Source organism: Pezoporus flaviventris, unplaced genomic scaffold, assembly GCF_033815535.1.
Source record: "Pezoporus flaviventris isolate CSIRO_AGI_PZ_B2104156 unplaced genomic scaffold, CSIRO_AGI_Pfla_v1 ptg000015l, whole genome shotgun sequence".
NCBI classification, from domain to species: Eukaryota; Metazoa; Chordata; class Aves; order Psittaciformes; family Psittacidae; genus Pezoporus; species Pezoporus flaviventris.
This window is the reverse complement of record NW_026892563.1, coordinates 28,894,655-28,910,451: the sequence shown is the minus strand read 5'-3', so window position 1 is coordinate 28,910,451 and position 15,797 is coordinate 28,894,655. Positions and strand designations below refer to the sequence as shown.

At 45.8% G+C, this 15,797-nt stretch overlaps 1 protein-coding gene across 7 annotated transcripts in view; it reads right to left on the bottom strand.

Annotated features, from left to right (window-relative positions):
- Window positions 1-1,320: 1,320 nt before the first annotated feature.
- ILDR2 (immunoglobulin like domain containing receptor 2) overlaps window positions 1,321-15,797 on the bottom strand; it is a 36,546-nt gene continuing 22,069 nt past the window's right edge. For 4 of the 7 annotated variants that reach the window (XM_061454462.1, XM_061454457.1, XM_061454461.1 and 1 more), the window contains 6 exons: window positions 13,767-13,913; window positions 12,760-12,936; window positions 7,544-7,663; window positions 5,250-5,460; window positions 3,588-4,332; window positions 1,321-2,842 (listed from right to left, as the gene is read on the bottom strand). In XM_061454462.1, coding sequence (XP_061310446.1) covers window positions 3,603-4,332; window positions 5,250-5,460; window positions 7,544-7,663; window positions 12,760-12,936; window positions 13,767-13,913 — 1,385 coding nt within the window. In that variant the 3' untranslated portion in view covers window positions 1,321-2,842; window positions 3,588-3,602. The remainder of the gene's footprint in view (window positions 2,843-3,587; window positions 4,333-5,249; window positions 5,461-7,543; window positions 7,664-12,759; window positions 12,937-13,766; window positions 13,914-15,797) is intronic. The other 3 variants (XM_061454456.1, XM_061454459.1, XM_061454458.1) reach the window with 3 other exon arrangements.

Sequence of the window (15,797 nt, the reverse complement as noted above, 5' to 3'; positions counted from 1 at the left end):
GAGTGACTGCAATGGTGGATAAGGAAAGAACAACTGATGTCATCTAGCTTGACTTCTGGCACAGTCCCATACAATATCCTTGTCTGTAAACTGGAGAAAGATGGGTTTGATGAATGGATTATTTGATGTATTGGGAATTGGCTGAATGGCTACACCCTGAGAGTTGCAGTCAACAGCAAGGTCCCTCAAGGGTGACCTGTATTAAGACCGGTACTGTTCAGTCTCTGTTAATGACTGACAGTGGAGCCAAGAGCACCCTCAGCAAGTCTACAAGTGACACCCCACTGAGCAGTGCAGCTGATTCACTGCAGGGAAGGGATGCCATTCAGAGGAAGCCTGACAGCCTTGAGGAATGAGCCCATGTGAACCTCATGAGGTTCAACAAAGACAAGTGCAATAGCCTGCAACTCAGTCAGGGCAACCCCCTGTATCAGTGCAGTCTGGGGGATGAAGGGATTGAGAGGAGCACTATGGAGAAGGACTTGTGGGTACCAGTGGATGAAAATTGGACATGAACCAGCAATATAGTTTAGATTGGATATAAGAAGGAAATTCTTTCCTGTTAGGGTTGTGAGGCACTGGAATAGGTTGCCCAGCGAGGTTGTGAATGCTCCATCCCTGGCAGTTTTCAAGACCAGGTTGGATGAGGCCTTGGGTGATATGGTTTAGTGTGAGGTGTCTCTGCCCATGGCAGGGGGGTTGGAACTTGATGATCTTAAGGTCCTTTCCAACCCTAACTATTCTATGATTCTATGAATATGCACTTGCAGCCCAGAAAGTCAACCATGTCCTGGGCTGCATCAAAAGGACTGTGACCACCAGGCAGAGGGAGGTGAATTGCCCCTTCTACTCTGCTCTTGTGAGACCCCACCTGCAGTACTGTGTGCAGTTCTGGTGTCCTCAACATAAGGCAGACATGGACATGCCTGAGCAGGTCAGAGGACACAAAGAAATCAATCAGAGGGCTGGAGCACCTCTCCTATGGAGACAGGAGGTGGGTTTGTTGAGAGAGTTGGGCTTGTTCAGCCTGGAGAGAAGGCAGCTCTGGGGAGACCATACAGCAGCTATCTATATTTAGAGGGGACTTCTAGTCCTGTGGCCTGCAAGTCCCAGGACTAGGATTTCCAAAATTACAGTCATCACTGTAATTGGATGCACAATTACATCACTGTAACTGGATGTAAAGAGGAGCACAGGACAAGCGAGCCAGTTTTTCATCACGAAGACTGCGCTGTCATCAACTCTATGAAGATTAGTCTTCCTTTCCCTTGACTGTCCCTGGTGAACTGATCTGGCAACAGAGTAATACAGAAATTAATAGAGAATTGCGGTGATGTTAGTAAATCTTGTGTTCAAACCAGTGTTGCCAGAATGAGCACCTGAGGCCAGACAGCTCGCCAGATTTCCACAGTAAGAACAGAAATGGCATTTCGTAGGCTGACAATGTCTGTAACACAGTAGGGCACTAAGTTGTTTCTAGCTATAATAGGGATCAAGATACTGGACCTTAAAATATTCCCATCATCTTCCTTCACGTTACGGTGTCAGCAGCTAAAAATTAATGAAATGGCTGCAGTATACAGAATGTAAATCAGAACTTCAGGCTTCCAGTTTGAAGTACTTCACTTTGAAATTAAGCTGTTCCTGAGACAACAGCCACTAACATCTCAGTCACAACTGAGGTAAATGAAATGGCTGTAAGTGAAAAAGGTGACTTTTAAAGCTTGTGTTCATCCACAGTGTTAGTTCTTTTTTCATTGGTGTTACTACTCTTTTCAGTGTCTGGGAACAATGACCAGAAAAGAGTAATACTGGTAGGACAGAATGGAGACAGCTGCCCTCTGAGACTTTCTCCTTTTAGCTTCTCTAAAACAAAAAGGCCCTTTAAAACAAAAGCTTGCTATGCAGAGATGTCTGGTGGTGCTGGAAGCAGAATGCCAGCAAGGCTGGAGCACTACTTATGGTATGGTGGAGTAGATACTCTAGCTTGAAGCTTTACAGGTCATAGCTTGACTGCAAAGAAATGTAACAGTATCAAAACAAAACAAAGTTGGGGGTGGGGGGGAAAACACATCATGCTCTCACAATAAAAGCTACTTTGATCCACTTTCAAAATAATACATCAATCTCACCTGTAACTTTCATCACACAATGAACAGAACTAAATATATTGAACTAACCAGCCCATAATTGTCTCTCTATCTGTTCAGCCCTTGCCAAAGTAACATCTCACCAGTCCTTTTCTATGGTGTCTGGAAGGATGTACATTTTCTTTCACGATATAGACAAGCTGGAGGCGGCCTGCAGCTGTAAGAACAAAGCTTCCTCCCGGCATAGGGATGATACAGAAAAGGCTCCAACTGCAAATATGGAGACAACTTTGATCCAAACAGAGAACTGAGGAGACAGAGAGAGCAAGAGCTAAGCGCAAAGGCTTCTCTCTGCACACAGGACAGGGCAAGAGGCACACAGGCAGCCTCACTTGTAGTTCAGGGCTGCAGGGACAGTGGGGATGTGGCTGCCTTCCAGCACAAAATGGAGCGCACTGGAAAACACGGTGCCAAAGACAGCCCTGGCCTCATATCCCTGGCAGACTCACAGAGCCTCTGAGACCGAGTACTGTTCATCGGAGTCTGTCTCTTGTGAAAGGCTCTACTCCCCTGATGAGACAAACAATAGAAACAGAGTCCATGGCCAATGACTGCACAGGTTCACGGGAGGCTTGTCTTGCTTGCTGCTCTCTCTCTTTTCCATTGCAGTCACCTCATAGTATCCAGCCCATCAACACGACATGTCCACAACAACTTCAAACCACAAGGGACATCCTTGTTGGGAAATCGTTCTGAGAGGAAAAACAGAAGATTAAAGTCAGCAGGAAAGCACCCATGGAACACAAAGAGACAGACGTAGCTTTGACAGAGACACAACAAAAGAGCAACAGCTTTGTCCTCTCACACCCCTTTCCTCTCTCACACATCACTTAAGCTGAGGCCTAACAGCCAAGCTGCTCTGGCGACAAGGTCTCACTCATGGAGCAAACTTTGGGCAGCTCCCCTTCCCCAAAACCCATGAACTCATCAGTCCTCACTAGCATGGGCTATGGCAAGATATCCTGCTGGTATCCTGAGCAAGGAACACCTTCTGCAAGCATGGCCCCTACGTGTGTCCATGGGTATGCACCCACAGGAGTCTGCCATCTCACCCCTTTCAGAAAGATGAGGTCTCTTACACCATGCCTTGCTATTAGCCCTGTCCCAGCCCAAAACAACAGAGGCTCTCAACTCTTCCTTAATAAGGATCAAGGCCAAAGCAATGCCCTGTGATTTCTGCAAACCCCAGGTAAGTCCCCTTCCCTACCATGATTCTCCTGAACACTAGATGAACTCCCACTTCCTTGGATCACCAGGCCTTAGATGCCAAAAACATCCCTTACCTCCCCATACTCAGGCAGTCTGGCTCTCCCCTCCATCATGAAGTCCTGTGTAGGGCTCCTACACCCACAGTGACAGCCCGCTTCCCACAGTGACGCCCCTCAACTGGGATTCCCCACACTCAGACTACAGAACCCCTTGCCCATAAACTCCTGCCTGGTGGCTCCCTGCTCAGCCTATTTGGATCATGAGCACCAGACACGGCCTCACTGTTTTCTTGGGGTCCTTCTTCCTCTTCTTGTCAGAGGCATTGAGGTAGGCCTGCTCCCTGGCCCTATACGAAGGGCCTCGGCTCAGCTCCCTCTCACTGTATGGGGGCAGGGTGTCCTCCTCATCCTCCTGCTCAGGCGATGATGGTGGCTGCTGTGGCTGCTGCTGCGATTTCTCAGCTTTGTAGGTAGAGGGTGGCGACCAGGCATAGTATGTTCCCCCTCCTCTCTGGCTGGGCTGCGAGCTCAGCTTCGAGGGAGTTTCACTATGGTCACCGCTCTCATCGTAGCTCCGAGATTTCCTCTCCAACACACTGCTGAGGTAGGAGTGATCATATTTCTGGCTCCCTCCAGGCGTCCGGCTCACCAGCCTGGGCAGGTGCTTCTCCTCATGGGCCCGTCTCCGGGGTGGGCTGTATGACCAGCCCTGATCTGAGTCTGTCAGCAGCTCCCGGTTCCCTCTGTTGCGCTTGGTGTAGTACTCTTCAACGGAGCCATCCTGGTGGGGCATCCCTCCGCTGCGGCCGCCATGCGACTCCGAGCGCTCGAAGCGCCGTGTTTCCTGGCTGTCTGCTCGCCGCATCCTCTGGCTGTAGGACTCTGCAAAGGCTGCCAGCTCGTCCATGGAGACAGCCGGCACTCCCACAGAGAAACTCTTACGGGACAACATCTCAGACTTGGATCTCTGCTGGCTGGAGGAGGGAAGAGATAGTGTTAGAGGGCAGGATTCAGCTGTGCTCATCTCATCAGCTGCCTTCACAGGCAATGGAGAGAAACAGGCGTTCCTGGAGCATGAATCATCTGACCTGTTTTCATCATCTTCTGCAGGGAGAGATGCATCACATCCTCAAAATCCCTGCTTCTCTCTGCTGACTGTCATAGCAGCTTGGTGCGGATAGCTTCGACTGTGCATGTCTAATGTTACCCAAGATTAACCCTAGAGAGCACCTCCTTGTCCTCCAATATGTAGGGCTAGACTTGTTTCTCCTTGGCCGAAAAGCTTGTAGGTGTATGTCCTGCTGCAAAAACCCAAGAGCCCCACTACAGAAGCTCACAGCAGAGTGATTTTGAAGCAGGTTTAAAGAAACCAAACTAGCAAAATAGTCCAGTACTTAGGGAAGGAAATCCCTGATGCTTTGTTCAAGAGACTGGACTTCTGGTATGTGAGGTAAGGATGTGGTATCTCTGCTAGGCATCAGAGTGCCAGTCTTTCAGGCCTGGCATATAGGTCCTGCTGCACCAAAGCACCAGGGTGTGACTCCCAATCAGCGCATCAGCACTAGGAAGTGCTGGAAGGATCAGGTACAAATCTCAAGAAAGCATTTTTGGGAAGGGTGGTTTGGTTTCCTACTGATCTCACTTTTACGTCCCACTGGAATGGGGTTGATACGTAGCTTTGCCCAGCTGGGTAGGCTTCAGCCAGCTTGTGGGAATCAGATTCATTCTGACCTCATCTAGTGACATCTCCAGATTTCATGTTTCTCTCTAACCCTCTGTCCTGCTGAGCAGAACCACAGCAGCAGGAAATTGAGAGGAGCTATCAGTCTATCTGTCCCTTCTCCTTTCTACTTAGCCAGATATAGCTGCTTCCCAACATGGTGCTCCTTACCTGTGCCAGAAAGTGTCCCGCTCATCTCTGTAATCAGAGACAGCCTGTGATCTGGACGTGCTGCCCCCACCCATCACTCCAGCCCAGTATTCAGCATCGCCATCCAGGTCCCCGGCAGGAGGCAGAGGTTTCCTTCGTGACTGATGGTAGGGCTGACGGAAGTTCAGGTCCTCTTCATGCAAAGAGCTGAGTTCAGAGATGGTGTTGTTATCTGTAGGGGATATTACAGAAAAGAGGTAAGATAGGTATTACCTGATAACATGTGCGAGAAGGGAGGGGAGGACAGGACAGGAACGCTGCGGAAAGCCCAGATGCAGCTTTTTCAGAAAGAAGTGAGCTGCCCTCTGTTAGAAAGAAATCAAAATGGAATCCCAGGACCTCCTCCAAACCCTTGACTGTTCCTGCCCAAGATTCCTGTGGCTCAGTTTGGACACAGAGCTGCTGTTAGACCTACAGGTCTTCTAAATTGGTAGCTGGCAGGCAGGTGGGATATTTTAAGATCATCACACATCGCATCAGATGGCTGTGTTGCAGATAACAGTCCAACCTTCATGTATAAATCCCTCCTTAGCCCTGCTTCACTAATACATGAGAGCTGTGCCGCCTCATGAGGTGGGCACTGAGCTTGGTGGAATATCATCAGTGCAGTTGTGCCACCTCTTCCTCTCCTGGTATGAAACAGGCTGGCTCTGGATATGGCCTGACTTGCCCAGCTAAAAGAAAACCAACCCCTTCAAAAGAAGATGAACAAAAAAGTAAGAGACTGTCTGAATCGCTGTCAGTCTGTACCCTGTCAAGCACATTGACATTTGGAAGCCTGACATACCAATCTGGAGAGGTCTTTTTATAGTAGATCTTGTGGGTGGAGAATACAGTGTGTTCAGCAGTGACTGTTTTAGAAGTATATATAATTTGTTAGTTATGCCTAATCTGTACAGAGCTTTGATGTAGTGTCATTCCCTAACACACCTTCATTGATTTGCAGGATCTCACACGTTTTAAATGAGCTGCTACCAGTGCCTAATGTGTGTTAGCTCTGCATGAGTCAGATGCTGCCAGGGGAACTGAGCCCCCAGCCTGTTCCTCCAACGGAACAGCTAGAGGATAACAATCAGCACTGCAAGCCCTCCTCATGCAGACACCTTGTCCTACCACTGCATCTCTGCCTCCTAATGTGGAAAGATCCTCACTTGGGTTTGTATTCTGACATCCATTCAGTGCAGCCTCAGCCATTCTTTAGGGAAATAAAGCTTGCAAAAGGCTATCAGAAGACAGGGAGGAGCTCCACACAGAAGTTCTGAGTTTGTATCATGTCCCTGTTCACCACCCTCCTGCCCTTCACCAGCAGCTGTCCGACTGCCAAGCTGTCATACTGATGTGTGTGCCACCTCTGATCTTATGTTGACCAGTGTCACAAAATCTGATAAACCCCTAGTTTCTCGGATCTTTCTTGTAGTGTCTGCTCCTTCTGAAGGGCAACAGCCACTCCAAACTACCTTTCTGCATCCTCCAAACCACACCGTGGTTATTGCAACCCACGAAAAGATGCTTTTAACAAAATCATCTGTCTCTTATTTTGTCATATTAGGAATTTATAGTCACCACACTGTAAGGGATATAGAAATTGCGAAGACAATATCCCAGCTATTATCTATCACACCACAGGATGTAGAAGGCATTGCAGATGTTGATGATCCAAAAGTTTAATTATCCACGTAGACAATTTTTATGAGAATATTGGTATCTCTCACCTTATTTGTTCTGTGGTGATTGGGTAAGCAGCAAATCTTTAAAATCAGAACATAGAACCATAGAATCATAGAATAGTTAGGGTTGGAAAGGACCTTAAGATCATCTAGTTCCAACCCCCCTGCCATGGGCAGGGACACCTCACACTAAACCATGCCACCCAAGGCTCTATCCAACTTGACCTTGAACACCACCAGGGATGGAGCATTCACAACTTCCCTGGGCAACCCATTCCAGTGCCTCACCACCCTAACAGTAAAGAATTTCTTCCTTATATCCAATCTAAACTTCCCCTGTTTGAGTTTTAACCCGTTACCCCTTGTCCTATCACTACAGTCCCTAATGAATAGTCCATCCCCAGCATCCCCCCTTCAGATACTGGACTTGTAGATGCCTGAAATCTATTCAGGCATCTATTCAACTGCCCCAAGTACCATATCCTGGACATCATATCCTGGCAAAGCCAGTGAACTTTTAATTATGAGTATGCAGACTTTTTCAGGTCAGTGAGAAAAACAAATAATCAAACCATGCTTGTTCCTCACATCGTTCCCGCATTGTTCTCCTAGCTGGGTCAAACTGAGCCAGTTCTTTCTCCACATAGTAAAGCACCTTCATGGAGTCCCTTTCCTTGTCAGCCTGGATCCTGTACCCTTTGCACACTGCTAGAGAATAAAGAAAAGCATTAGTGGAAAACACATTTAAGTCCAAGGAGACTTTCTGACAATATTGCTTCTACAGTTGAGCTAATGCCTGCAGGCAGGTAGGCTGAGTCTTCCAAAACAGACTGAGTCAGTCTTTGCTTCAGAAGAAATCTGTCTGTAACGTGGGATGTGTAGCTGTGAGCAGCTGCATCATTTATAAAGTTTGCAGTAACAGCAAAAATGATTTGGAAATGCCCAATCTGTACAACCAAATGCATCAAGTGGTGTCACTGCCACAGCGTGATTCCAGCCCCCACAGAGGATGGCAGAAAGAAAAGCACTCACTTCCCCTTCCTCAGCACTCCAGAAAGGATTCGTCATAGTATGGGAGAAGCAGTTTCAGAAGATGAGGCTTCCTCTATGCAGTAGGGGCTATAAGCTCTCAGTCTGCTGGGGAAGCAGGTGGCTGAGCATTTGGGAGCTGTCACTAGGCAGACCACTCCTCCCATCCCAATGAATTCTGCTCACGCAGGTTGAAGTGCATGTGGTAGGAGAAGCTCCAGAGAATACAGAAGGAAACACAGGAAGTCCCACAAAGTACATCACAGTGCTTTGAGATGCTTACCGAACCTAATGATGGGGCCAACCAGACCACTGGGTAACTGAAGCTGCCTACTCTGGTGTTCTTTACATGCTTGATTTTATAGAAAAGGTATGTTTTACACATACATTAAGTACTTGACCCCTGATATTACTCCATTTGCAGGGAAGTCTGGGCAGCTCTTTTGATTTTCCCAGATTCCCGAGTGTAGAAAAGAAGCTCCTACACACCTGGAGCCACAGCAGCTCACTCTTACTCCAGCAGACTGGCTCCATGCACACTTTGACTGCTAATCCTATGAAAAGCCTGACTATCTCAAGGCAGGTCTATAGTCAGCAAGCACAGAACCCCACCTATCAGGATTTTGAAGAAAATAAGGCTTTTATAGCAGATTATTTAAGAAAAATCTCAGCCTGAGGCAATTTCAAGACTGACAGAAACAAGGGTCTAAGTACAAACCAGTACTACAAGCCTCAAATTCAGCCTCATTAAAAAACTGAGGACAATCCACTTAGCACTACAAAATGGAGCCCGTCTGCCTTGCATAGGGTTATAATGTTCCCTTGTGTGAATACTGCAGTGTCGTACGAGTCCTTCTCTTGTGCCACGATTTAAATACTTGGATGGTGGTTTTGAACCAACCTGGTTTTTCTGTTTTATCCCACACTCCAATACTTTAAGCTACTAACATATGGGTTTGATGGTACATTGCATAGTATGCACTGTGTGGGCTGAACAAGGACTTGGCAGAGGTATTTTTAGGCACCTTCTGTACGAAACTGCTGTGCATGTGTCTGTGTGCTATTAAATAACCATGCCCTGCTTCAGAAATGGCTGTGCCATGAAATGGATGGAATGATTCCTGCAATAATCCCACAAATTGCTTCAGGAGGAAATTGCATTACCGTGGACTGTGATTGTGCACATGTAAGGTAAGTAACTACATCATGAAATATTACCTTGTCTATGTGTATTTGGGAAAGGTATTAGATGTTAAAACATAATATGGGACTATTGGGGTCCTGCTTTCAACGTGTCTCAAGGCAGCTTAGCTGACAGCAGTCTGAGTTTTGCTATGTTTTATTATCCCCACAAATGTGTGCACAATTACTGCAAATGCACGCAGTGATTTACAGAACACGAGGAACCGTGCCTCTGCCTTCCAAAGTGGAAGGCCATCATGTCTCTTGGGAGTGAGGCTGCTGCTATGAAGAGGGGCTGGGCTGACTAGCCTCAGAAGTGATGACTCCGGCTGCACTGTGCAAGCAATTGCACATCACCGTCACTGCTGACCTGTCTGGTACCTTGCTAGGAAGGGAATCTCCCAATATCCTTTCTCTAATGTGTCTACTAGGAGCTCACCTAGGCTGCCACCTCATTTATACCCACGGGTACAAACAAGCATCAGCTGGAAATTACTCTGACCTACTAACAACCTTTTGGGAACTTGAACAGGCAACTTCCAAACTCTGTCTCCCCAGAGACACTACTCATGCTGAGGCTGTGCCAGATATCTACTGGGGCAGCATCTATAGCTCCTGGAACTGATGGAGACTTCTCTGATTAGCTAGGTTTCATGCTGGCTTCATGCTTGACTTGCTATTGCAGCTGTGTATCAAGGGCAAGTAAATTTATTGGTTAATTCTTTAAGTATCTAGTAATTAACTGAATTTAAATCTGCAAAGATGACCATGAACAGCTCATAAAAAGTATTTCTATGACAGATGAAGGATATTTTGTGTCCACGTTTATTTATTACTTTTCGCAACTGAATGTTCAACTTCCCAAATCTCTTTATTACTTCTTTATGTGAGAACCAAAGATATTATTGCTTCCTCCTAACCTCTTTCTTCACCTGTAAATTGTCAGAACCCTTTAATAAGGTCTGAATATTTTTAGGCCCATCTTAATTATAAGGGAATAAAGATGCAGAGATATTAACCACTTGTCCAGAACTATTCACTGAATTCAAAGGGAATGGAACATTTTTCCCTGTTAGACCATATTTTCTTCTCTTGAACACTTCATAAATTTCTAATGTTTAATTTGTGTTTAACTAGACACTTTCTTTATTCTTCTGTCGGTGGAACCAAGTCAGCCAAAATTGTGAGCTGCTTCCCTCCCCAGAAAGGACAGCATTGCTATTTTTTTCAGACAAGTGTGATTAGGAAATAAATGATGTCTCATCCTTATACACTTTCCATATGAAAGGTCTGGAGGCCACCTCTTGGATCAAAAGCTTCCCTGTGTGCATGTTTTAAGGAATCTACACAAGAGTCTTCAGGTAACTACTGCATTTAAAATAGACAGAGCATACATCCTACCATATGTGTTTCCAACACTCTTCTAAAGAAATGTGAAAGTTTTTGGTTCTTTTTATCCTGTTCAGCCCTAAATTTAGGATGGAGTTCCTAGGCTTCACTGTAGCTTTGTCACATGGGTTTTATGTAACCCTAGACAAATCTTCTAAATATCCTCATGCCTATGTTTGCTCACTATATCACCTCAAAGGGGTCATTTGTAAGCACAGAAACTATCTAGGGCAAAAGGCTGTCCTTTGTAGCCTGGCAGCCAGCACTGGAGAATCATCCAGTCTCTGCCCTCCAGCACTTCTGACCCCCTTTTTTTAAATAAACTTGACAGAAAGGTTGAAGTGTCAAAAGATGCCAGATTTCAGATCAGACCTACACTGGCTGTGTGGGGGACACAGAAACCATAATCTCTTCCTGAGAAAAGGCCTTTATTATAAACCAAATCATTACCTGTTTTGTTTAGCTTCCTGTCTGGCCAACTAGCAAATAAATAGCTTGGAAAAGCCACATAAAGCTTTCTCTCCTACAGCCTGTAATTAGGAGATATTCTGGCGTTGTAAACGACTTTAAGAAGCATATCACCCTTCCTTAGCTCCACAGCTCAAGGAACACCTTAAAACAATAGGTGCATGATCCAGAAGGGCTTGTTCATAATATTGCAAAAACTATTAATTAAAAATAAAAAGCTGAAGAATATCTGATGTCTTGCTTTATATAGATAAAGCTTTATAATACTGGTTTTCTTTGCAATACATAGTATTTCCTGTCAGGTCCTGAGCTGAGTGATAAAGCCCAGCCAGCTGATGTGGACTATATAATAAATGCATCTACCTGCTTAATGGGAACGGGATGCGGAAAGCCATTCCATTTGGTTACCAAACACATCCAGTTTCTTATTCTGCATTTGTGCTCTGCTAGTAATGTACAGCACACACAAGACTCGGGCTGTGATCCAACTTAAAAAATCCCTGGAGTTCCATGGCCAACCCCACACTCTACATGCAGTGACATTTTTCACAGGCAAAAAAAAAAAACAAAACCCCGGGCTGTCATTTACCATCTTCTGACAAAGGTTTCTGAGTTAGATATGCTGTGCTTTGTATCAGTGATTGACTTATTTCCTATTTCTAAATGCTCCATTCCACAGCTCTGTTTTGATTTCGGGGGGGGGGGGGGGGGAAAGTATGACTGTTAGAGGAAAATACTATTTGCAATTCCAGGAGGTTCATATACTGTATATATAATACATAGGGTTGTTCCAAAAGCTTAATTATTTGATTATGCTACTTGATTTTGTCTTTTCAGAAGTGTCTTATCACACTGTCATGAGAAAATTTAACAAACTACAATTACTGGAGTGCTTTGAAACCAAGCATGTGGCTGGATGAATGGCAAACATACTGTGTCAGTATGGTGACTGCATTGGTGAGAGTCACTTTCTGCTGCAGCAAGTTTGAATTTAGACAGCCACTCTGATCCTGAAATGCTAGCGTTAAGGAACTAGCATGTGGCTAAACAGCTACCCTCGTTTTCCTTGATGAGAAGTGACCCTCACCGAGAGAGTCATCATACTTACACTCTATGTCTGACATTGATCCACAACTCCTTTCTAGTTAGAAGCCTTTTATCACTCATATTTTCTAAATACAAAGGCTGAACAAAAAGTGACCTACTGACTTCTGTAAAACAGGGGAGGGGATCCAGTGCAAATATTCTTAGGCAGAAACACTGAGGGATCACATCCCTGTGCCTAAAATGCCATGGGGACAGTAAAACACACTGCAGCAAGATCTGCTGCCAGAGGGTAAGCAGAGTAGGAAGAACAGCATACCAAAAGAAAGCAGCCTGCAAAGGATCATCTCTAAGGAAAAAACAGCCACTGCCTCTGCTCCCCTGAAATTGTTTCTGTCCTCCACAAGTAAAGTTTGCAGTAGTAATGAGAGGGGTTCCAGTCACGAACTTGAGCCTCCCATTCCCTGCTGAGCTAATTAGGCACCCACAAACTGACACTGTGCTGATGGCACTAGAAAAGTTGGACCATGTGGCCCTAAGAGATGCAGATGTCATTATGACAGCCAGGATTAAAATGCAGTTTCTCCGTGTTTCTCCTGTTTACACTGCTCTATCAATGACAATCATTCCTCCTTTTCCCAGCCCCACTCCCAGTAAGAAGACTGAATGTTGTGCCTTGTACTGCAAATTACCATTTTGGCTTCCTCCACTGGCGTCACCTGGGGCTAAGGGAGGAGGGTGTGACTTATCCATCAGCACAGCAGGAGACGGGACACCAGTCACAGGAACACTGGGGATGTAGTATGCACCTGGCATGGAAGAGACTGGAGGAGGGTACCCAGCTTTTGCTGCTTTGCCTGCTACATACACTGAAAAAGAAAAAGAAGAGTAGTCAGCACCACACTGGCCTACCACAGACCCACACAGCATATGGCTGAAACCTGCACATCACCAACACTGGTGACAGCCCAGCAGGAGACAACTGGACTACCACAGACCCACACAGCATATGGCTGAAACCTGCACATCACCAACACTGGTGACAGCCCAGCAGGAGACAACTGGACACATGAAACAACAAGGACCAATCTGAACCTCTCTAAGCCTCAAAAGGCACTGAGGGAAGTTTAAAAAATGCACACAGCAGGTTAGATGAGCCCTGCAAGATGCCCAGCAATTGAAAAAAGTTCAGGGTGTTAGAGCTGGCATGACCACTGCCATGATTTAGTGGCAGTTCAGCTTTAAAAACAACCGACGACTCAAACAACAGGGATGAGGCTCATGAAACTTGACAGATCTGCCTGAGCCTGACCAGAAACCTTGCTGGGTCATTTGGATTTTGCACTCTTGTAGAGGGCAGCTGCTTTGCATTGCTGTGAAGAAACCTCCCAGGATACTTCTGGCTCTGACCTGCAACATTCACTGACATGACAACAACTCTGGAAGGGGAGCATGACACTTTGGAGAAACAGGCACAGCTGGCAAGGCAGAGAGGGCTTGGGGAATTACACTCATAATTAACTTTGAGCGCTTAACAATTAAGCAATAGGTCAGATGCTTCTCTCCCTAAGAACTAGTTCTTTAGTCAAGCAAAGTGCTCAGGGCAAAGGAAGTAATATTAAGCAGATTCTCCTGTTCTGCCAGGGAGCAGAAGTAGCACAGGAGAATTTTTGCACTAGGCTTGGACAGGGTCACTCACAGGCCCGGGGACAGCAGCAGGACTCGGGACAGCAGGGGCAGCGGACATAACAGCAGCAGCTGTGTGGGCAGCACTGGCACCAGCAGATTCCCACCAGGAGGAAGAACAGGAATGCCCCCAGGATCACCAGGCCCACAAAGACCCACTCTGGAAAATAAGGGGAGAAACAGAGATACTTACAGAGTTGCACATTGCTGTGAGAGGGAACGTCAGCAACATCCTGGCACGGAAGAGCATAGGTGCAAAACAGATAGGTGAATAACAGAAGCTGACTCCCTGTGGGTCTAGGACTACATCCTCCTCTGTGTCAAAGCAGAAATGGCACACTATAGTGAGAAATGGAGCTACAGAATGGTCCTTTGCAAGGTCTCTGGCTGGCTGGGAGGTAGGAGCTCTGCTCTTCCGCAGCAGAGAAACCCTTCACCCCACAGCAGACCTGTACAAATGCTGCAGGATATGCTCCATTACTAAAACACTACAAACACTAATGAACAAGATCCGTTAGTGTTTGGATCTCGTCAAAGCCTCATTCTTTCTTGCCATGTTCATGCCCTGCTTGTGTGTTTGTTCCTTACCCACATCCTAGTTTTAAGGACAAACGCTGGTGCAAAGCATGCTATAAATAGGCCAGTAAATGAGCCACGCCTGCCCCTTCGCAACTAGGCTCACGCAGGCAATTATTCTTTTCAATGTGCCAAACGAACATCCTATTCAGGTGCTGCAGCCAGCCAGCAAACCTAACAACCATGCTGAAGCCTCAGATGTTATCTGCCAGGCCCCAAAAGGGAGCAGCTGAAAAACATTCAACGAGTGAAACTACAGAAGAGCCGGTCCACAAAAAACAGGATGGGGTTGAATAGGAAGGGGCAGCAGTTGTAGTGGGAGCAGATGAGGCTGCTGGGGCAGCTCCCAGCCCTGCACATGGCTGTCCGCCACACTTGGCAGGAGATGGCATGCACAGAGCTGTGCCTACTGCCATGTGGGAACTCTATGGATTAGGAAAGTGGTTGGTGAACACATCCTAGCAAAGGAACTTCAAGACTTGGAACATACAGGAGGCCTGGAGTTGGTTTAAGCTCACTAGAGAGATGCACAAACCTATCTAGAAGTCAGAGGGCTGGTAGTGAAAACTCCAGGTGTACCCAGGGTAGAAACCAACCATGGAAAGATGGTGAGAAAACAAAGAAAGAAGTAGTGGGGCTGCCTTGAACTGGGGTAGGGCTTATCCCCATACCCACCCCAGTGGGAAGAAAGCAGCACACCACTGATACCAAACAGACGTCTAGCATTCCCTAAGGGGTCTCCTGGTACATTATCGTTAGCTGAAGAGGTATTGATACAAGGATTACAATGTGAGTACAGAATCACGCTGGAAGAACAGTGCACCTCTCACCTGCGTCGCTAAGCTGAAAAGCCAAGCAAAAATGTTTCACTTGGAACAATCAAACCAGATTCCTTTTCTAGGTCTTAGTAAAATGCAAAAATAAGAACGTGTCAATTTTGATTAATCCACAGCATTCTGTTTGAATGAAAGTAAAATTCTTTGCTTTGTTGGAGTTTTCCTTAACTCCTTTACAAACAACTCCCCTTTTTAAATGTCACTTTAAATCTAGAACTTAAAATTCCCTTTAAAAAATGACAGTGAGAGATCTGGCATTCACAAATCAAAATACTTCAGAAATGTCAAGTGAAATGTTTTATATTTTTTGAATATTTTATTTCTTTTTTGGCTGAAACAGATGAATTTCATTTAAACTTACAGATAATTTTGGACCTTGTGGAGTAACTTTTTGGGGTGAAATTACTAAATACTGAGAAAAGTTCAGCTAATGAATAAGGAAATGGCTGGAAGGAAGCATTCATGAATGGAAAAGTAAAAGCTGAGAGGAGATTACTTATACAGTTCCTCCAGTGATGGTTCTAGGTACTATCTTAATATCTTCATGAATGACTTTGACACAGAAAATAAGAATGTATCAATGTATCTTGAGGGTAAGTGGTAGCGAAGCATTGTCATTAGAGATGAAGATT